We start from the raw sequence: 22,939 nt of genomic DNA on the forward strand, positions 1-22,939 counted from the left end.
TTGCTCCTGGGGAGGAAAGCTATGGCAAACCTAGACAGCATAGTAAGAAGCAGAGACATCACCTTGCCAACAAAGGTCCGTCTAATCAAAGCTATGGTTTTCCCAGTAGTAATGTATGGCTGTGAGAGCTGGAGTATAAGGAAGGCTGAGTGCCGAAGAATTGATGCTTTCGAACTGTGGTGCTGGAGAAGACTCTTACGCGTCCCCTGGACTGCAAGGAGGTCAAATCAGTCCATCCTAAAGGAAATCAACCCCGACTGCTCATTGGAAGGACAGAGACTGAAGCTGAAGCTCAAATCTTTTGGCCACCTAATGCGAAGAGAAAACTCCCTGGAAAAGACCCTGATGCTGGGAAAGACTGAAGGCAAAAGGAGAAGGGGACGGCAGAGGATGAGATGGCTAGATAGCATCACCGATGCAATGAATATGGACTTGAGCACGCTCCAGGAGAGAGCGCAGGACAGGAAGGCCTGGCGTGCTATGGTCCATGGGGTCACGAAGAGTCGGACACGACTGAACGACTGAACAACAACATGCATTTGCTCAGGCAGGGGTTCTGTCTGCCCACACACACATGGATCAATAAAGCCCTGCTTTATTGGCAGCTGTACTACAATCTGATTATCACAGAAGAAGATTTTAGCTTGCAGTTTTGTTAACACGTCCCGCCCCAAGAGGGCAACTGGGCATGCAGATGAAACTACAAAGTCATGTTCCAATATGTTGTTTCCAATCTTTGTGAGGAGGGGCTTACACACAGGCAATTAGTTTTTCCCCCTTCAATTCCTTCTACAGTTACATGCTTTCCACTTTCTCTCGCCGGGGGGGCTTCACAGGGATCATAGAAAACGTTGTTAGATAAAAAGTTCTTGCTTCTGGTTGAAAGAAAGGATGCCAGGCAGGCAGCAGTGGATCCAACACTATTTTATTGAATGTTTTGCAAAACCGGTGCAGAGCAGTCTGGACCCCGAGCTAAGCATGCACAAGTCTTTTTATACCTCCGCCCCCTATACATTTTTGCTAGTGATAAGATATTTTAACCGACTAAGCTACTAGCTGACACAGCAGAAGCATTACCTGCAGATGTACAATGAGATAATGTCGGCATGTTTATTTTTGAGATTATGCTTATGTGCCTGTCTCACCAGACTTCCCCTTTTTAACCGATGTACACTGCCACTGGACATGTGTCCGGTGGGCTCAATAATTATGACTAATAGCTCAAAGGTCTAGCAAAGGGCTGACAGCCAAAGAATAAGAGGACAGTCTTTTCCTAACAATTCCCTCCTTTAAGTCTTTACTCATGTCTTAAAGCGTTTTAAAACGGGGTTTCTCTATCAGCACAATAAAGCAAGAGCATCTGTTTTGACAGGGCAGTTTCCATTAACTGCTGGGATTTATAAACAAGAGGCGATTGTGGCTCCTGGGTGGTTTCTTCGCCTGTGTCCCTGGCAGCTTCCGGTGGGGTGCCAGGGAGCAGAGGACCGTTGCCCGTGTCCTCCTGTTCTTTCCGGGTGACAGGAGGAGGCAAGGGTCGCCTAAATGGCTTTATCCGGCTGCAATGTGTCCATTTGCTAGAACCCACAAGTTTTACACATGAATGGCTGGTTGGTCCTACCAAGTAGGGCCCTTCCCACTTTTTTTTTTTTTTTTAGAGCTTCTTTATTCCACTTTTTCAGCAACACCTTATCTCCTGGCTGGAAGAGATGGATAGGTGCGTCTAACGGCAATCTCTGGAACGGAACCGAATAAGCTCGTAGCTGTGAAAGAACAGACTGTAGAGAAGTCAACTGATCTCTTAGCATCTGATCACCCACCTCCCACTTGACTTCCTCCCTCCTTCTGCAGTGTACCCGAGGCGGGAACCTAAACATTAGCTCAAAGGGGGACAGCTTTATGTCTTTTCTTGGCATTTTTCGAAGCTTTGTCAAAGCTATTGGCAGAGCCTCTACCCAAGTGAGTCTTACCCCTTGCTGGAGCTTGGTTAGGGTCTCCTTGGGACTCCGATTGGTTCTTTCAACCTGCCCACTCGCCTAGGGTCTCTAAGGGCAGTGTGAGTGCCACTCCACCCCCAGGGCTCGTGCCAACCCTTGCGTAACAGCTGAGGTGAAATGTGAGCCCTGGTCGGACTCTACAACCTCAGGCAGGGGGAACCGGGGCACCACCTCCTGTAACGACTTAGCAACTACAGTTTTTGCTTGACAGTTTCTGCATGGAAACGCCTCTACCCACCCTGTCATTTGACACACTATTACAAGCAGATGTCTGTAACCCCTACACGGTGGCATTTCAGCAAAATCAATCTGCACCCTCTGGAAGGGATAATACGCCCATGGTCGCCCTCCCCTTGGTGGAGGGGGTGCCCTGGGGGAATTAATTTTCTGGCAAACCTCACATGTTGCTGCTAATCGATGGGCGCGTACAGTTAGGCCAGGAGAGACGAACAGCCTCTTGCAGTGGTCAATCATGGCTGATGCCCCAGGGTGTCCAAGAGAATGATGCACTTGCTCTAAGATAGCTCCCTGCAGGGTCTGCGGTAGGAGCAGCCTCCCATCTGTCATCTGGATCCATCCGTCGCCACGGGGACTTACTCTGTGTTCTTGCGCCATCTGCAACTCGGAAGGGGAGTATGTGGGGGCTCCTCTCTTCTGGGTAAGACGAGAAATGTCTCTTGGATTCTTTCTTTGGCTGCCCTCTTTGCGGCCTCATTTGCCCTTGAGCAACTCGGCCAGCCTCTTGCCACGACATCAAGGACCTTGGAGTAATATCCCACCGGCCTCCAGGAGGGGCCCTTTCGCTGGCAAAGTACTCTCGAGGCTACGCCTTTATTCTCATGCACATAGAGTCTAAATGGTCGACTGGGATTTGGTATGGCCAGGGCAGGTGGCGACACAAGGGCAGCTTTGAGACTGAGGGAAGACTTATTTATCTTGTTAGTCCATTTCCATTTATCTAATTTATCTTTTTGCAGCGCCTCATACAGCGGTCGCGCCGTCTCCCCATCCATGTAGACAAGAGGGTGGGCAGCTGGCTGGGGTTGAGGCACATGGAGATCCACCCAGGAGGAGATTTTATATCCCACAGAGTTGCGTCAGGGCAGGGCCCCTAGAGGTCTTCATCACCAATGCCCTCAAAGGCGTCGTTGGCCCCAATGTCAGCAGAAGAGCTGGAACGGCTAATGGCACGCAGACCGACGGAGCCCAACTTGCTTGAGACTGTTGCAATAGACTCCCTGCTTGCATCAGGAGAATCCAAAAGAGGGGGAGCCTTTACTGCTTGCTGGCTGCCTGGCTGCTGCAGGGCTCCATTGACTCGCCTGCGGAACATCTTGCGGATGCTGCCTCTTGATTTTTTTCATCATCAGTTTATCCACCATAGACTGCAGGCAGATGCTCAGCATTATGGCCTGCAGGCTGGTGATTGTGACCCACTGTAGGCAGTCTTTATTTATCAGGTACTTAAAGGCAAGTTCTAGCTTCACCTCTGACTTGCCAGCGGTAGGGCCTGATGTCTCGTTGTGCACGGGGACCGAGGAAGTGACCCGCCAGCAGCGCATTCGGGTCACCTTGAAACTTCCCTCCTTGATCTGGTCATTGGGCAGCTTGACCTGGAAGTTCAGCTTACTATTCCCAGCCCCCACAATGACGTGGCAGCCCTTCTCGGGGAAGTCTGTGATGCAGGGGTCAAATTTGAGATAGCTGTAATACTTGAGGGTCTGTGCCAAGCGGATGAACTCCTTCTTGGAGACCTTATCTTGTAGGGACTTCAGCTGACGGTGTTGCCAACTTGGCACGAGAGGCCCTTCCGACCCCGGCCCAAACTAGGGGATTGACTCTGTTTTCTATGAAGCACCAGTCCTCGTCTGCCTCTGGGGCGGGCTCCTCTGCGACCTTTGAAAGGGCCATTTGATAGTTACTGCTCTGTTGCTTGGGGAGCTGTACTTCTATCCTTCCGTCAGAAGTGAAAGCAATCTCAATTTGGAGCTTAGTCAATAAGTCCCTTCTTAACAATGCCACCGGACAGGAGGGGGTACAGACAAAGGCGTGTTCTAGGTGTGTTTTCCCAACCTTGGTGAGCAAGGGACGAGAAAGGGGCACTCGGGTTGCCCTTCCCTCGACCCCCATTATGGTGGTAGATCCCCCACTTCCCGTTGGTGGTTGGCTAAGGGGGGAGGATGGACAGGGCGGCCCCTGTATCTACAAGGGCATCGTAGGAGCAGCCCCCAACTTTAATTTTGACTATGGGGTCCCGTCTTGCCTCAGAGATGGCTCAGAGGGGGCTGGGCCCCGGTCTGTCTTAGTCTCTTTCTTGTTCATGCAAAATCCTTTCTGCCCCCCCCTCCACACCCTCCTTTTCCTCTCTTCTTAGCTCCTCCTTTGTTGGGTCTGAGAACCGCAGCGAGGAGCTTCGCTTGCCTCTTGTCTTTCATAAACTTTCTGAGCTCTACTAAAACACTTAGGTCAGCCACCAATCTTCTCTCAACTTTCTGCAACTTCTTTCTGATGTCTTGGCAACTATTTCCCACAAACTGAGTCGTGAGAATCCTTAAATTATTTGGGTCCTTCAAGTCAATATCAGTATACTTGGCGAAGGCTTCTCTTAGCCTTTGGAGGAACACAGCAGGAGGTTCGTTTTTGTCTTGTTTTAAAGTCAGGACTTTTTGCAAATTGGGGGCCCCCCGCGCGGCTTGCTTCATGCCCGCTAAAACGAACCGAAAATACTCAGCATGTAGCTGTCTCTGTGCCGCCATGGCTACCCCCCAATCGGGCCGTCCTGTGGGCAGAGCCGCTGCCGTCTCATCCTCAGTTGCCTGGGGGTGTTCCTCTCTAAACCTGGCCCGTGCCCCTGCAAGGATGGTTGGTTTCTTATTGACCATCACAGGAGGGGCCAGAGACATGCATTTGACAACCCACAGAGCGGGCTTGCCGCCAAGGGGTACGCAGGTCGCCCATGAATCGATATAGGGGAACTGGTGTCAACTTCCCCTCTGTGTTACTATTATACGCACAGCAGATACCAGGGTTGGGTCAAAAGACCCCTCGGGTGGCCATCTGGGTTCTACTACCGGCCATTCCCGGGCACAAAGAAGGACAAGGCGATCCTTTGTCATCTTAGTTCTATAATCTTGCTTAAAATGTGACCAGTTGCACAAACAACACTCCAAGGGCATATGGGACTCTCCTGTAGGCCTGGATTGGGACCTGCCCATGACTGTGGGGATTTCAATCAACAATTCTCGCGCTTCGCCCTCCTCTGACCCAGCCCGTCTCCGGGGTAGGGAAATGCAGATCGGGGCTCCTCACTCGCTTCGCCCGTAGGCGTCTCACACAATCACAAACACACCACCGTCCCGCATTTATCCCCTAATGTAAGCTGTTTCACTTACCCCAAAAGCCTCTTCTGTCCCGCCCACAGCTGCGTCCAGCTGCTTATTGATCCACTGCCGGTGCCTAAAAGGAGTGATCACGTCTCCCTCTTCCTCTGGCGTTGGTCCCCAAGCACTTTCGCCGCCGCCATCGTGAGGAGAAGGCAGTGTAAACAACCGCCTGTGGCCACTTCTCCTCCACGGCCCCTCGGTTCAGCGCAAAGGGGACGCGCCCCGAAGCAGGATCTGAGTCACGGCACCAAATTGTTAGATAAAAAGTTCTTGCTTCTGGTTGAAAGAAAGGATGCCAGGCAGGCAGCAGTGGATCCAACACTATTTTATTGAACGTTTTGCAAAACCGGTGCAGAGCAGTCTGGACCCCGAGCTAAGCAAGCATAAGTCTTTTTATACCTCTGCCCCCTATATATTTTTGCTAGTGATAAGATATTTTAACCGACTAAGCCACTAGCTGACATAGCAGAAGCATGACCTGCGGATGTACAATGAGATAATGTCGGCATGTTTATTTTTGTGATTATGCTTATGTGCCTGTCTCAACCATGTTTTATGACTTCCCTTTTTAACAAATGTACATTCCCACTGGACATGTGTCCGGTGGGCTCAATAATTGTGACTAATAGCTCAAAGGTCTAGCAAAGAGCTGACAGCCAAAGAATAAGAGGACAGTCTTTTCCTAACAACGTGGCTCCAGTAGCTCCTAGGGACTCACAGTCCCTGCCACCAACCCTTACTTTTACCTTGGGATTCTCCTGAGCGCTTGTTCGTAGGGTGGTGGCCCTTCAGCTAGACTCCCCCCCGCCCCCGGAGGACTCTGCCCGTGATTGGCAGCCTTCAGGGTGAGTCTCTTTTCTGTCCTCTTTCAACTCTGGAAAATCTTTCTTCCAGACAATACGCACATTTATCGAGCCCCGTTCGATCCTTTCCTCCTCCCCCCCCCCCCGGTTGCTTCTGTGCTCTCAAGCCGCGGTTTTTATCTCCACCCATGGTGGCTGCCAGCATTGCCTTTTCCTTTTTTCAGGAATGGCACTCTTTTCATCATGTGCTCTCAGCCTCTCCCGTGCATCATAGCTCTAAAAATTTCATGATCTGGGGTCTGATAAGGCTAAAGCAGGTGATGATATTAAGGCTTCCTTCAATTTAAGAAAAGCCTTTTTTTTTTTTTTAATTGTCCACTTCTGGTGGGTAATATCTTTGTTAAAGCTTCATATGGGGGCTTCGCCCCTTTTTATGGCTACTATAGCCTCCCTCTTGTAACAGGCACACTTATCTTTTGGCTTGCCTGTTCTGCAGATCATGTTTCAAATTTTCTGTGCCATGCACCAGTTTTAACTCTTTGTCTTCTCTGCAAGTTAGGCTGTTTGCCATTGCTTCGACAGAGACTCACTTGCTTAGACCTTCTTACTAATCTCGACGACACACATTTGGGATAAGCTCTCTTTCTTCTTTAAGCCTTTTTGTCTGCTACTTTCTTCTGCCTTCTTTAATACCTTTTTCATATCATTAAAATTTAACACCATGAGTGGAAAACATTTGTTTTGCATCGTAGGGCATGGTGGAGCAGATCTAACCAATATACTGCTCCTCTGACTGCATGGTCAGGGCCCATCAAGATCAAGGGAAGGGCATTCTCCTACATGCAAAGAGTTCCAAGTAGGGATGTATGAAAATCACTTACCTTTCGGGGATTATGCTGATGGTGGGGGGGAGGCACTCCGTCCCTCCCCCTGAAACCCTGGACGGGGGGGGAGGCGCTCCGTTCCTAGTGATGTACGAAAGTCACTTACCTGGTCCCGCAGCTTGCTTCGCGGTGGGGGGAGGCGCTTCGGTTCTCCCCCCGAAGTTCAGGCTGGGGTGGGAGGCGCCCCGCCTCGCCCGACCGAAATTCAGGCCGGGGAGAAGCGCCCCGTCTCCCCAGCCGCGAAATACAAAAGTGAATTTAAAAAAACAACAACACACACCCGTGATAGGCTACGTAACGATTTACGTAGCCTATCACGGCTAGATTTCCAAAGTCAGCCCTGATAGGCTACGTAAATCGTTACGTAGCCTATCACAGGTGACTTTGAAAAAAAAAAAGTGTGTACGCAAATGGCGGCGCCCATGGGCGCCGCCATTTGTGTTCCTTATTTGGGCCCGGGTAGTCTACGTAAAGATTTACGTAGACTACGGCGAAAATAAGGGCAACACAAATAGCGTTGCCCTTATTTTCGCCGTAGTCTACGTAAATGTTTACATAGACTACCCGGGCCCAAATAAGGAATGCAAATGGCGGCGCCCATGGGCACCGCCATTTGCGTACGCGCTTTTTTTTTCCCCCCAAAGTCACCCGTGATAGGCTACGTAACGATTAACGTAGCCTATCATGGCTGACTTTGGAAATCTAGGTGTGTGTGTGTTTTTTTTCCATTCACCTTGTAATGGCGGCGGCAGCAGCCGGTCGGAAGACTGGCCGCTGCCCCCGCCCCTGCCATAACGCCGCCGGGACCCGCCACCGAGAGGGACATTCGAGGGAGGTAAATCCCATCCTGGGGGGGGTGGCGGAGAATTTCACCAACAATTTTGGGAGATTCGTGGAGAAATTCACGGCCATCCTTATCCGTTCCTCCCCCCCCCCAGAATCCTGGCTGGCCAGCTGTGCTCCACAGCGATTCTGCGGAGCCGCTGGCTGGCTCTGCCAGCAGCCGGACATCCGGCCGCTGGCTAGCAGGGACGCAAATGCTAGCAGGGACGTAGCGTCTACGCTATTTGCGTGCCCCTTTTTTTCGCCGACTTAGTCTACGTAAATGTTTACGTAGACTAAGATGTGCCAAAATAAGGAACGCAAATGGCGGCGGCCATTTGCATACGTGCATTGTTGTTGTTGTTGTTGTTTTAAGTCAGCCGTGATAGGCTACATAAAGATTCACGTAGCCTATCATGGTGTTTTTTTTTAAATCTAGCTGTGATAGGCTACGTAAATCTTTACGTAGCCTATCACGTTTGTTTTTTTTTTTAACCTGGAAATGGCGGCGGCGGCAGCCGGTCAGAAGACCAGCCGCCGCAGCCGCCTCCAAACCGCTGCCGAACCGCCACCGGAGCCGCCGCCAGAGCCGCCGCCGCCAGGAAGATCCGCCCCAGGTAAGTCTCGTCCTGGGGGGGCGGGGGGGGGGCAGACCGTTCCGCCACCGATTTCGGGGGGCTGAATGCGCTGGCATTCAGCCTCCCCGAGATCCGTGGCAGAATTCTCTGACATCCCTAGGCTCAGGACACCTTGGGCAGGGTCTCCCAATCTTCAAGCTCCTTCCGTGGGGCTTGAGTCAGGGAGAACAGGGGCTTTGGGCTTCACCTCGGAGCATACCATCATGACTTTACAATACTGAACTTTATATTCAACCTTTTCTCGCCTTCAGTGGATTTTGGTCGGCACTTATCCAAACGCCGATAACCTCACTCTCCCTGAGGCAAATCTATCTCACTACTTGATTCAGACACCACCGGGGTCTCTTGCCCCTGCGGTCCTTTGCCAGTAACACATTTACACATTTACACTTCCATAACTAGGGGGGATTCTTTCTGCACCAATTCAACCAACCATCAATATAGGTGAATTGATCCCATTGCCCATTATTCACCACATTTTTATATACAGCATTTACAAGATTTACATCGAAAGATCCTATGTCTGGCCAACTAATTCCAAATGCTGGCCAGTCCAGTTGGCAAAAGAAGGTCAATTTACCTTGGCCATCTTAATTCTAAAATCTCTTTTGAACTCCCTAAATTTCCTGAGCATGCATCCCAGTGGGGTTGCGGAGTTTTCTTAACGGGAGCTACCCGACCCCATTGTGCCTACCTCTGTTCAAAACCATACACGGAGCCTGACAAACCTCAGATGCTCCAAAGGCAACTCAAACAGAAAGGCACAAGGGAAATCAAATACTTACTCTGCCCAGCACCCTGGCGCCATCCCTTCGGACCCATTCAGCTAGGTTGACTCAATCTATGGATTCCACACCTTTAACCTCCCGGGTGTCCCAGCCCCTGTTCTCCGGTGCCATGGCAGCCCTCAAAGGCGGTCCAGCATGCCCCACTTGCACCTTTGCCGGTCTTGTCGTTCGACCCCGGAGTGGTCCAAGGGGACTCCTGACTGCTCCCCAGATTGTTGCACCAAATGCTAGTGTCGCCCCCTGGAGGCTAGTCCAATTTGCCCCAAAGAGGAGAGTCAACTTCAGGCCGGGTCCAACTCGATTTTATTGTTTGCAAACAGTTTGACAAAGGAGCTCACGCTCAAAAGCAGAGTTGACCCTAGGTAACTCCCGCACTACAGTTTTATCACCTCAGCTTGCATTCCTTAGCTAGCATGTCACTTTCATTGGTTGCTAGCAGTTTGCCTGGCTACCTTATCTTAGGGTTACTGCTTACTCATTCCAGGCATGCACAGCTCTTACAATACTACGTGCTGCTTAAGGCACATACAATGGCTTTTAGGTTACATTTTTACTACATCTCATGACTGGAATACAGCACTTGAAGGATATAACTTGTTCAAAAAGAACAGGAGGAACAGAAATGGAGGTGAAGTTGCACTGTATGTGAAAAATACATATCTCTGCACAGAAATAAAGGAGGATGAGTTTGGTAGCCCCATCCAGAGCATCTGGGTTAAAATAAACGGAGAAAAGAATAAAAGGAACCTGGTGGTCGGAGTCTACTCCCAGCCACCCTATCAAGGAGAAGACAAGGATGAAACTTTTGAAAAGCAAATTGCCAGTGTTTCAAGGAAGCATGATGTAGTAGTAATGAGGGACTTCAATTTCCCCAATAACTGTTGGGAGACAAATTCTTTAAAACATGGCCCCTCCGAGAAATTTCTGACTGGTGTCGCTGATAACGTCCTCCTACAGAAAGTCAAGGAAGGAACTAGGGCATCGGCTATCCATGACTTGATCCTAACCAACAGAGATGAGTTGGTGGATAATGTAGCACGTTACAGGAACTCTGGGGGAAAGCGACCATGTTGTACTTGAGTTCTTGGTTCTAAAGGAAGTAAAAGCCGAGTGTGGCCAAACGTGTACCCTGGATTTTAGGAAAGCCGATTTCAGTAAACTCAGAACAATGATCAGTAAGGTCCCATGGCAAGCGGCTCTAATGGGAAAAGCAGTCCAAGATGGGTGGGAGTTTTTAACTTTTTGAAGGCTGTTTCCTTTGTAGTCTGTGAATCTCTAGCAATTTGCATCTGCATGCTTCATTAGGGTAAATGAAATCAAAGCCTTGGAAATGCAGCTTTTTATCAGAGTGTTGAAGTTACAAATCAAACTGTACACTGAGCAAACACACCATCTACAACAACGGGAGTTTAAGGCTATGACAAGCCTCACAGTACTTTTCACGGCAAGTCTTTAACTGTCCAAAGTTCCAGTCCATGTGCAGAGTGCCTCTCAAAAGTCTGAACAATAATGGATCCAAACAAAGAAGGCTTTGGGCAATAAAGACGGGATGTTTTTAGCAAAGACTCTCTGTCTCTTCATTAGTTCAAAAGGGGAAGGTGTAACCTTACACCTCCTCTAGATTCCTCCACAGATAAGAACAGAGCAGTGCTGCTCAGCTTTCCAGCTGTGATGCTTTAACTTGGGCAGTTCTTTTGCAAATCTTACTGTTTCTATTAGGTCCTCACAGACATCTTCTAGCGGGGCCAGGCAACCCCCTCTTAGCTCTGCTCTGAGCAGACTGGCAGAGATAAGCTCACGCAGACCCAGACATTTTAAGAGCTTGCTCTGTCTTTGTTTTTTTTTAGTTTTGCCACAGTCTTTAAGACTTCAAACAAATCTCTTTCTTCAGAGTTTACAACTTTCTCAGCTGTTCTTGCTTCCTCTAACAAACTTGAACACAGTGGAGGATTTTTCAACATAGAAGGAGCGAGACGTGGGGATTTAACAGATGGGTTCTCCGGTGGGGGCTTCCCTCCCTCTCCCAGCAACCTCTCCTCCCAACCTAACAGGCGAAATAGGGCAGGGGAAACCCAGGGAGCCTTGGGCAGGATCTCTTAATCTCCAAGCTCCTTCCGTGGGGCTTGAGTCAGGGAGAACAGGGGCTTTGGGCTTCACCTTGGAGCGTACCATCATGACTTTACAATACTGACCTTCACATTTTCTTATCCAATTAGGATTTTTTTTTTCAACATTTAAGCATCAATATAAGGAAACTGATCCCAATGATTATCAACAGTCACTTTATTCTAAACCTTGGACACAACATTCTTTTCCCAGTTTCCCCTAGTCGTCCAGCTGACACTAAACATTACTAATTCTCTGTTGCAAAATTTTATGAGCTCTTCTTTTGTCATTTCAACACCATAATCCAGCTTGAACAACTTAAAATTTCTAAGCATGTGTCCCAATGGGTCTCGGCTGTTCTGTTCCACGGACCATCCCAATCCCCCCCCCCCGCCAGCCCTATATTATTTCTTTTTCTTTATCCAATTGCTGCTTAAGCAAGGCTCAATTGGACAAGATTTGGAGATTTTCACTCCCCAAATGGCTCAGACAGTGTGGATTTGACTTACCTCATAGTGTAGCCTAATAATGACCCCTCAGACAGCGTCCTGTCCTCCAAAAGTCCGCCACTCGCCTCGTCTCTTTAGGAGTCCTTTGCTAACCAGGTTGCCAGGCAACAGCCGGCTCAAACCTCATGGTGAACCAAAGAAGGTCCAGGACGCCCTCTGCTTGGGTTGCCAGGTCACACAGGGAGTCCTGTCTAGGTGCCAGAAATTGTTACAAAAATTGTGTTCTTTCCCTGGTAGACTTTCCAATTTGTTTACCAAGAACGAGAGGAGGCAGAGGTCTGGTCCAACACAGTTTTATTCTGCAGAATAAGGCAACCTTCGGGGCTAATACACCAGCAAAGGTCACAATCAAGTAACGTGATCCAGAAGCTTATATAGGCAAAGTCCTTGGGGGCTGTCTTACGCCTGCTCTCTACCACTTTCTTTGTCTAGCTGAAAGGGAGACAGGAAACAGGCAATGCCTTTCACATACTCAGGCAGGCGCAGAGAGAGGCAGCAGAGAGATGGTCACGTACGCTAACGTAAATACATTCTTGGCATTCCTGAGTCACTGATAAGGCGCTGTGTCTTTGTTTGGCATGACAATCTCACACAGAGGTAGAATAGACATAGCCTAGCTTATAAAATCATGGGATAACAGACATATTACAACTGAAATTTCTATAACTACCACCAGTGCCAATCCAGCAGGCCAAGTTCAGGGAGATGAGGGGGAGAAGCAAGGCTATTTCATCAGCCCTGTTGCAAGAATAAATCCTTACCCCCATCTTCCCTCCCCAGTCCTTTTTCCTTGTGTGTCATGTCTTTTCAGATTGTAAGCCTGTGGGCAGGAACTGTCTGGGTTCATTGATTCTACATAAGCTGCTCTGGGGGGAAGCAGCATAAAAATAGTTCACATAAATAATAATAAAAAGAAATAACACTGCCCCATGTCTACTGTCCACTCTGGCCCCTGCTCCCTGTAATAAAGCTGAACTGCAAACATCTGTGACTCAGGAGGGACCAACAGCAGATTGTCTGAATTTAACATCTCACTGTTTGAATGTCAAGGGCTGTCGCAAGGCCTGTTTGAAAGCAATGGGAGGCAGCTTTCCAAGAAACATAGGGGAGGTGGTTAATTTGTTTCCTAATGCTGCTGGAAGCGACAATGTGGCTGGTCCGCAGCTGGTTTGACTTTGAGGTTTAAAAATAAATATAGTTACGTTCCCACCATGATTCAGGCCCATGTCCTGGTCCTAGTGGTGATGAGCCAACATTCCAAGTGCCCAGAGAAATATGTAACAAAGCTTTCCCCCTGTCCCTCCCAATACAAGATCTATTTTTGCCAGACAATCCGCTTTGCCAGCCTTCATTTAAGTCTCAAAGATGGTCTTCTCGACATATGGGGTGTACTATGGATTAAGAGGTTTTAAGAGATTCTAGGTTCCAGGGAGGGTCTGTACAAGAATAGCCGGTTCTTATTCTCATTAGGGGGGTACGAAAATCACTTACCTGTTGGCAGATTATATTTATGGCGGGGGGGGAGGCGTTCCGTCCCTCCCCCCAGAATCCTGGACAGGGGGGAGGTGCTCCGTTCCTCGCCCCCAGAATCCTCCTTGGCAGGCTGTGCTCCGCGGCAGCTCCGCGGAGCAGCCGGCCAGGCCCAGCCAGGCCATAGCCGTCCGCAGCCGGATTTCCGGCCGCGGAGGGCTCTGGGGGGGAAAAAAAGCACACGCGTACGCAAATGGCGGTGGCTACGGCCACCGCCATTTGCATTCCTTATTTTTGATGTCTTAATCTACGTAAATATTTACGTAGACTAAGACGGCAAAAATAAGGGGAACGCAAATAGCATAGCAGATGCTATTTGCGTTCCCCTTATTTTTGCCATCTTAGTCTACGTAATTATTTACGTAGACTAAGACGGCCCAAAATAACGAATGCAAGTGGCGGCGGCCGTAGCCGCCGCCATTTGCATATGCCTTTTTTTTTTTTTACCCAGACGTTTTAGGCTACGTAAAAACTTATGTAGCCTATCACGTGGGTGTAAAAAAACCAAACAAACCCTGCAAATGGCGGCAGCGGCAGCCGGTCGGAAGACCAGCTGCTGCCGCAGCCACCGCCACCCGGAAGATCCACCCCAGGTAAGTCTCGTCCCGGGGGGATCCGCGGGGGTGGCTGGGGGGTGGCAGGCCGTTCCACCACAGATTTCGGGGGGCCGAATGCACTGACATTCGGCCTCCCCGAGATCCATGGCGGAATTCTCTGCCATACCTAATTCTCATGCAGGTCAGGCTACAGTGAGAAGGTGTGGGAAGAGGGCAGGATGGCCCCCATAGGTCGCGTCTAGTGCAGGTCGACACGGGGTAAGGATCCAACGCTGTTTTATTGCTGCAGCAAGGTAGTCTGCCTCAAAACAGAAAAGTGGCCTGGAATGTCTTTGTTCTGAGGTCTTGCTGCGTAAACGAGACACTCCAACCCATTCTTCCTGGAGGACTGGCCAATTCACCTCTCAAGAAGGGAACCAACACACAGCACGAAGGGTACAACTCAGTTTTATTATCTCGCAAAACAGATCAGCAGAGGAGCCCTGCTCAAAGCAAAGCTGACAAAGAGCAGTTCTTTCTTCAGTACACTTGTACTTCTGATTTACAACTATGTAGCTATGTGCTATGTGCTATGTGCTCTTCAGCAAAGGAGATCATTACCTTGTCGTGGTGCTGGAGCTTGAGCACCTCAATGATGTCATGAGCTAAACTGCAAAGGGACACCCAAGACGGGAAGGTCATGGCAGAGAGGTCAGACTAAATATGATCCCTGGGGAAGGAAACGGCAACCCACCCCAGTATTCTTGCCATGAAAACTAAATGGATCAGTACAACCAGAGATATGGCGGTATACCATCGGAAGATGGGACTCCCAGGTTGGAAGATGGTCAAAATGCTACTGGGGAGGAACAGAGGATAAGTTCAACTAGCCCCAGACGTGATGACGCAGCTAGCTCAAAGCTGAAAGGACGGCTAGCAGCCGATGGTGCTGGTGGTGAAAGACGAATCCGATGTTCTAAAGATCAACACACCATAGGAACCTGGAATGTAAGATCTATGAGCCAGGGCAAATTGGATGTGCTTATTGGGGAGATGACAAGATTAAATATAGACATTTTGGGTGTCAGTGAACTGAAATGGACTGGAATGGGCCACTTCACATCAAATGACCACCAGATCTACTAGTGTGGACAAGAGGACCACAGAAGAAATGGAGTAGCCTTCATAATTAATAATGAAGTGGCTAAAGCAGTGCTTGGATACAATCCAAGAAATGACAGAATGATCTCAATTCGAATTCAGGGTAAGCCATTTAACATCACAGTGATCCAAATATACGCCCCAACCACAGATGCTGAAGAAGCAGAAGTAGATCAGTTCTATGAGGATCTGCAGCACCTACTGGATAGTATGCCAAACAAAGATGTTATTTTCATTACAGGAGACTGGAATGCTAAGGTGGGCAGTCAAACGACACCTGGAATTACAGGCAAGCATCATCTGGGAGAACAAAATGAAGCAGGGCATAGGCTGATAGAATTTTGCCAAGACGACTCACTGTGCATGACAAACACTCTCTTCCAACAACCTAAGAGACGACTTTATACATGGACTTCACCAGGCGGTCGACACCGAGATCAGATTGACTACATCCTTCGTAGCCAAAGGTGGTGGACATCTATGCAGTCGGTAAAAACAAGACCTGGAGCTGATTGTAATTCAGATCAAGAACTTCTTATTGCACAATTTAGAAACAGACTAAAGAGAATAGGGAAGACCCACAGATCAGTCAGATATGAGCTCACTAATATTCCTCATGAATATGCAGTGGAGGTGAAGAATAGATTTAAGGGACTAGACTTAGTAGATAGGGTCCCAGAAGAACTATGGACAGACGTTTGCAACATCGTTCCGGAGGCGGCAACAAAAAACGTCCCAAAGAAAAAGAAAACCAAGAAGGCAAGATGGCTGTCTGCTGAGACCCTGGAAGCAGCCCAAGAAAGAAGGAAAGCAAAAGGCAACAGTGATAGGGGGAGATATGCCCAATTAAATGCAAAATTCCAGAAGTTAGCCAGAAGAGATAAGGAATTATTTTTAAACAAGCAATGCGCGGAAGCGGGAGAAGATAATAGAATAGGAAGGACAAGAGACCTCTTCCAGAAAATTAGAAACTTCAGAGGTAAATTCCAGGCAAAAATGGGTATGATCAAAAACAAAGATGGCAAGGACCTAACAGAAGCAGAAGAGATCAAGAAAAGGTGGCAAGAATATACGGAAGATCTGTATAGGAAGGATAATAATATCGGGGATAGATTCGACGGTGTGGTCAGTGAGCTAGAGCCAGACATACTGAAGAGTGAGGTTGAATGGGCCTTAAGAAGCATTGCTAATAACAAGGCAGCAGGAGATGACGGTATCCCAGCTGAACTGTTTAAAATCTTGCAAGATGATGCTGTCAAGTGATGCATCGCATATGCCAGCAAATTTGGAAAACACAAGAATGGCCAACAGATTGGAAAAAATCAACCTATATCCCCATACCAAAAAAGGGAAGCACCAAAAAATGTTCAAACTATCAAACAGTGGCACTTATTTCACACTTATTTCACATACAAGGTAATGCTCAGGATCTTGCAAGGTAGACTCCAGCAATTCATGGGACGAGAATTGCCAGATGTACAAGCTGGGTTTCGAAAAGGCAGAGGAAGAGACCAAATTGCCAATATCCGCTGGATAATGGAGAAAGCCAGGGAGTTTCAGAAAAACATCTATTTCTGTTTTATTGACTATTCTAAAGCCTCTGACTGTGTGGATCATAACAAATTGTGGCAAGTTCTTGGTGGTATGGGGATACCAAGTCATCTTGTCTGCCTCCTGAGGAATCTGTATAATGACCAAGTAGCAACGGTAAGAACAGACCACGGAACAACAGACTGGTTTAAGATTGGGAAAGGAGTACGGCAGGGCTGTATACTCTCACTCTACCTATTCAACCTGTACTCAGAACACATCATGCGACGTGCTGGGCTTGATGAAGCCGAGGCTGGAGTTAAAATCGCTGGAAGAAACATCAACAATCTCCAATATGCAGATGATACCACTTTGATGGCTGAAAGCGAGGAGGAGCTGAAGAACCTTATGACGAAGGTGAAAGAAGAAAGTGCAAAAGCTGGGTTGCAGTTAAACCTCAAAAAAACCAAGATTATGGCAACCAGCTTGATTGAGAACTGGCAAATAGAGGGAGAAAACGTGGAGGCAGTGACAGGCTTTGTATTGCTAGGCACAAAGATTACTGCAGACGCTGACTGCAGCCAGGAAATCAGAAGACGTTTACTTCTTGGGAGGAGAGCAATGACAAATCTTGATAAAATAGCGAAGAGCAGAGACATCACACTGACAACGAAGGTCTGCATAGTGAAAGCAATGGTCTTCCCCATAGTAACCTATGGCTGCGAGAGCTGGACCATAAGGAAGGCTGAGCGAAGGAAGATAGATGCTTTTGAACTGTGGTGCTGGAGGAAAATTCTGAGAGTGCCTTGGACTGCGAGAAGATCAAACCAGCCCGTCCTCCAGGAAATAAAGCCAGACTGCTCACTGGAGGGAAGGATATGAAAGGCAAAACTGAAGTACTTTGGCCACGTAATGAGAAGACAGGACACCCTGGAGAAGGTGCTGATGCTAGGGACAGTGGAAGGCCAAAGGAAGAGGGGCCGACCAAGGGCAAGGTGGATGGATGGTATTCTGGAGGTGATGGACTCGACCTTGGGGGAGCTGGGGGTGGCGATGGCCGACAGGAAGCTCTGGCGTGGGCTGGTCCATGAAGTCAGGAAGAGTCGGAAGCGACTGAATGAATAAACAACAACAGCTATGTGCTAACTTCTGATTGGTCAGGCTAGAAGTAGCTGCCCTGTAAGGAGACCCTTTTCCCTTTTAAGCTAATAACTTGCCCATTAGGTAATGGTCAGGCACTGTGCACGAGGTGCTTAGTTATCTGGTCATGTACTCTTCACGTGGCTAGGACTTTTCTACTGCAGTTGGTTTGCAGGCAAGTATTTTTACCACAGTAGTTATACAAGGCAGCATACAAAGCATCTCCTACACATGGGTATCACACTTAAAAGTGCTTACAAGTTTCTGATCGGCTTCAGGTTAGCAACTAGGCAGACTCAAAGTCTAAGTGGATGTGGCAGCACAGCCAACGCCTTTAGGCAAAGTTCCAGCTCTCTCACATACTTCAAAGTAATATACTGTTTAGCACTTTTCCATGATCTCAGGCTCTGTAAGGTCTTTAAAGAAACAGAGGCAAGCACACAAGTAGGTTCTGGCTTATCTCAACAAAGGAAACCTCTGCAGCACGGGATTTTGGGAGCAGGAGCTCCAACTGAATTAAAGGTTTCTTTGTATCATCACAAACACCTGCCTAGGGAGGGAATCAGGGGCATTGTTAGGTTAGGGTCCACAGGGCCCAAGCCCTGAATCTATTTCTCAGGGCCCCATATTTATTCCACAGAGCCCTGAGTGCAGAGGGCAATTTTCAAGGGGTTAACTCTCCCCTTTCCTCATGCTGCAACAGCCCCCCCCCCATCTACCCCTTCATGGTGATTAAACTTAGGGGGAAAAAAACCTGTTTCCATTGATTTTGGGATGATTTGGGTCAGAGTGCAAATGAGTGGAAGAATTTATTTTTTTTGGAGTTAATTTAGTGGATGAGAAAAGACTGGCTTAATTCCCCAGCAAGCTCAGGACCCAGGTCCTCCTGACACTGCAACTGCTCATCAGCCTCAAGCAGCCATGTGTAAGCAGTCCCTCAGGTTCTACTGCTCTGGGTGATGCACTCCAACCCACAGCTACCTGCATTGTAGACCTTCAGCCTGCTCCAGCAGATACTTACCTGTATTGCCCTGACAGCGTCCACCCCAGTCCTGCCACTACCTACCTCATGCTGTGAGCTGGTTTCCAGGACCCTGCAGTTAGTGATGGAGATACTCTGTGCTGTATCCTGGGACTACTTACAACAGGCACCAAAAGGAGACCCTGATCCTGCAGCTACTGATTTGACTGATCCTGTGCTGTAACAGGAGTTAATAAAATCTATAATTTCTGCATTTTTGTGGTCCCCCATAGTTATTTGGTGATGGAAAGAGGACAGAGGGACCTGTTCCCCTTGGCAGAGGGGGCACACATTGTGACATCCAGTTAGTTGAAAATGGAAGCAGACAGATCCGATTTCTTCCTTGTGGTCACACTAGAGGAGGAGAGGGGAGGGAGGGGTTATTGTTACGACAAAACCATGTGTATCTGGAAGGATCAACTCCTTTCCTATATACCTGCCTGGACCCTAAGATAATCCTCAGAGGCCCTTCTTCAGGTGTCCCGACTGAATGAGGTGAGGTGGGTAGCTACTAAGAAGAGGGCCTTTCGGTGGTGGCACCCCAGTTGCGAAATTTCCTCCCCAGAGAGGCTCACCCAGCACTTGCATTGCAATCTTTTCAGCACCAGGAGAAGATCATTCTACAAAATAAATCAATCCTTTAAAACTTGTATACTTTTAGTCTCTTGAACTTTTGAAAATCTGTTTTTGTTTTGTTTTTTTAAATTAGGGTTGCTTGGGAACCTATCTGGTTTAATTCTTGCTGTCTCTGGAATACACAGAGTCATAGCTTTCTTTTCTTGTCTACAATGGTAGTTGAATGTTTTAGCATGATTGGAAGCAAGCCAGGGAATTTGGGTGACTGTGTGGCATACGAATGCTGCCAATGCATCCATCAATTATATAACAACAAAAGGAAGAATACATCTGAGGTTGAAGCGTCTTTGCAATACTGCTACCAGCATAGGAGTAGTGCTGTCAGGACAGGATGCCAGGGGGAGATGTCTGGGGAGCACAAACAGGAGGGCCCCCCAAATGTGTTTATTGTGTTTTGAAGTGAGTGAAGTAATACACATTAAAATCTAAGGGGTATTCATAAGTCCAGAGTCTAAAAGAGCCTCCAGATGTGTTGGGCTACAATTCCCATTATCCATGGCCATTGTCCCTGCTGGGTGGTGCTGTAGTCCAACACATCTGGAGGGCACCAGAACGCTGGTCTAAAATTACCTAAAGATGCAAAAGTGGGAGAGCATCCAAAATCAACCCATGAATGGAAGAGAAACATCTCAAGATGCTGGAATAAAGATTTTATTTGTTAAAAAAGTCCAAAACATTTTCGAAAGCCATTTCTTTTCTATCAAACACTTTATCCCCTCAGGAACTTAATAAAGAAGTGCAAGGAACTCCAATTCCTCAATAATGATGTAGTTTTCAGACATTCCCTTTCCTCTCTCACACAGTCCTCTCCAGATATGAGAGAGCTTGAGCTAATTGGTGTATCTCAGGAACACCTGGAAAATCTTTTCTAACAGAATATAAATGACACCCTTCTGAACACTTTTCTGAGTTGCCAGTGAATTTTAGTAGGTGTCATTATTACAGGAATTTCTGCAGAGGTTTTTATAAGTAGGTATACACAGGCCTCTTTGCTGTGTGCAATGATTTAAACATTTTGTTCTTCAATGCCAAAAGTTCTATGCCATTTTAGTAATGTGTTGTCTTCTCTTGGATTATTTAACACCCCCTTGAAGAAGGCCTTAAAATAAAAATAGGCTGAAATGAGTTGGGCTTTTTAAACAAATAAAACCTTTGTTCCAGCATCTTGAGACGTTTCTCTGCTCTAAAATTACCTACATCACTGTGTGAGCACTCCCTGCCCCATCTCATATAAATCAATGCAGGTGAATTCTGACATGAATAGGGGAAATTATGGCCAAGGGGAAATCCAACAATTGCCAAAGATGACACAGGATCCTAATCCTTTCACTGAGACAGGGCAATAGCCAAGGAAAGTTCCCTACCATAATGGAATGTCACTGGCTGGCCATTGAGAACAACAGGAAGAAGGAAGCAGGCCAGAGTGAGGTGAACAGTTGAACTCAGGACCCAAGAGCACAGACCAGCCATTCCCAACCTGGTACCCTCCAGATCTTTTGGACTTAAACTCCTATCAGCACCAGGCAACAAGGCCAGAGTTCAGGAAATCTGGGAAATACAGTCCAGAACATCTGGAGGGCACCAGGTTGGAGAAGGCATTGATCCCCAAGTTGCCAGCTTTTCTGGTTGCTCTGTATGCACTCAAAGGCAGCATTCCAGTGGATTGGGTGGGGGTGGGGGTTACACAAAGAGTCAAAGAAACTTGCAACCACAAGGCAAGTGAGGGATGTTGAGTGAGGCTTGAAAGGAAGATTAGACACATGTATGGAGAAGGAGATGGCAGTTCAAGATCTTCCAAGAGCAGAAGGCAGAGGAGGTTTCTTTTCCATTGCTCCAGAGTGTGCAACTAGAACCAAGGGGTGGGAACTGCAGGGGAGCAGATTTCAGCCAAGCATTAGGAGAAATGTTCTCACACACTCAGAGGCACTTTCCCTTTGAAGATCAGATGATGGTATTCATCAAACTACACAAGAAAGGGCTGTGGGTTTCATGCCCTGGTTTTGGACTGGCTAACAGCATCTGGTGGGCCTCTGTGTGAGATGGGGATGCTGACTAGATGGGCCTTGGGTCTGCTCTGGCCAGGCTCTCCTTATGGCCTTCTCTTGTCAGGGTGACCTGCTTCTCTTGGCATGCAGTGCACCCCGTGCTTAATTTCTACAAAAGAGAAGAGCCAGGAGCCACTCAAGCGGAGCCAGGAGCCACTCAAGAAGAGCCAAGAGTCAGAAAGCCTTGCTCTGTAATGCCAAGTGACCATGGTAAGGGCTCAGTGGTGAATGACAGACACTCTGCTCATGCCCAGGGACTGTATCTTTGTGGTTATGATTATTTCAAGTCACCTATGTCTCACTTTTGTTGATCTCCCTGCCAAGGGAGGCTAGATTGGCTCCCTCTCTGTTGTCCTTCCACCAGCAGGCAAATGTGTTTTTTATTCAAGCAGGCCTTTGGCATGTGAGCTGTTGCATCAGGTGCTGTTTTTATTCTGTTCTTGTGTTTTTCACTGTTTCTAAAGTATTAGTTTTATTCTTGTTTTAATCAAGTTTTGATATTAAAATGTTTTAAGTCTTATGATTGTAAGCCACCTTCAGTGCCATTTTCTTGGTAGACAGGCAGGGTACAAATAAAATAAAATAAAATAATAAACAGTAAAACAAGGCCACCTATCTGGAAATGGTAGCAATAAAACTCAATATAGTATTGAAACAATGAGGCACCACAGACATAACGTCCTGTATTGGGAACCTACTGGAAGGTGAATTGTGCCTCGAGGAGTTAGGTGTGACCTGTCACAGCCTCCCTTCATGCCTTTACTCCCACGGGAAAAAGCTTGGACACGGCAGCTCCTAGAAGCTGCCAAGCTATAGGGCTGCTTGCTATGAGCAGCCATGGCAATATCCCTTTCAGCAGAGACTGCTAGGACTGGGTGGTGATGCTGCATTTCCCACACGTGTAGGCAATTGGCACAGGTGGGATGGACTAAGCCTACAGGACAGCCTGCTGAAAGGCCCTGCTAATGGACTACAAAAGACAGCTGGAGAAACAGGAAGGGAGGTGGTCAGCAGAGGCCTGGTGTGAGAGTCCATCACCAAAAGTTGCTGATATCACTGCTGCCTTGCTCCTTCTTGCCTCTGGGATTCCAGACCACTGAAGCCAGAGAGGTGCTGTGACTACAACCTCGAAAGAGACCCAGTCCGCCAAGGGAAAGAAGGTATCATGCCTTTGCCCAGGGGACACACCATAATTTGGGACCAGTTGAGTGAATTGCTGGTGTTCACATATGCCATGGATAGAACCCAGTGGGTCTATTTTGTAATATTTATGTTGGCCAATAAAGCCTTAGGATAGCTGCCTGCCTTGATCTGCCCTATGTTGGGTAAAATCAAGAACCAAATCACTCAGGCAATATATGTCCTTTCTCCCGAACCTCTTATGGTGTGTTCCCAATCAGCTAGCAACTGCAG

General features: G+C 47.9%; 1 protein-coding gene across 1 annotated transcript; it reads right to left on the reverse strand.

Annotated features, from left to right (window-relative positions):
- Positions 1-3,175: 3,175 nt before the first annotated feature.
- Positions 3,176-22,365, reverse strand: LOC146334105 (sorting nexin-17-like). Its single transcript, XM_084824924.1, has 5 exons — positions 22,225-22,365; positions 21,535-21,635; positions 11,020-11,092; positions 3,317-3,769; positions 3,176-3,232 (listed from the first exon to the last, which is right to left on the reverse strand). The coding sequence occupies exons 1-5, from the start codon at positions 22,363-22,365 to the stop codon at positions 3,176-3,178; spliced, it is 825 nt and encodes a 274-aa protein (XP_084681050.1).
- Between the last annotated feature and the right edge of the window lie 574 nt (positions 22,366-22,939).

This window comes from Heloderma suspectum, chromosome W (assembly GCF_057233095.1).
Source record: "Heloderma suspectum isolate Gila_16-S chromosome W, 16-S_ref, whole genome shotgun sequence".
Lineage (NCBI taxonomy): Eukaryota > Metazoa > Chordata > Lepidosauria > Squamata > Helodermatidae > Heloderma > Heloderma suspectum.

Coding starts and splice junctions, on each gene's coding strand:
- LOC146334105 (XM_084824924.1), bottom strand. CDS start 22,365: ATGGCTGCTCATAGCAAGCAGCCCTATAGCTTGGCAGCTTCTAGGAGC. Junction 11,093..21,534: donor GCAGACCCAAGGCCCATCTA/GTCAGCATCCCC, acceptor TATCTCTGCCAG/TCTGCTCAGAGCAGAGCTAA. Junction 3,233..3,316: donor ATCCGCAAGATGTTCCGCAG/GCGAGTCAATGG, acceptor TGATGCAAGCAG/GGAGTCTATTGCAACAGTCT.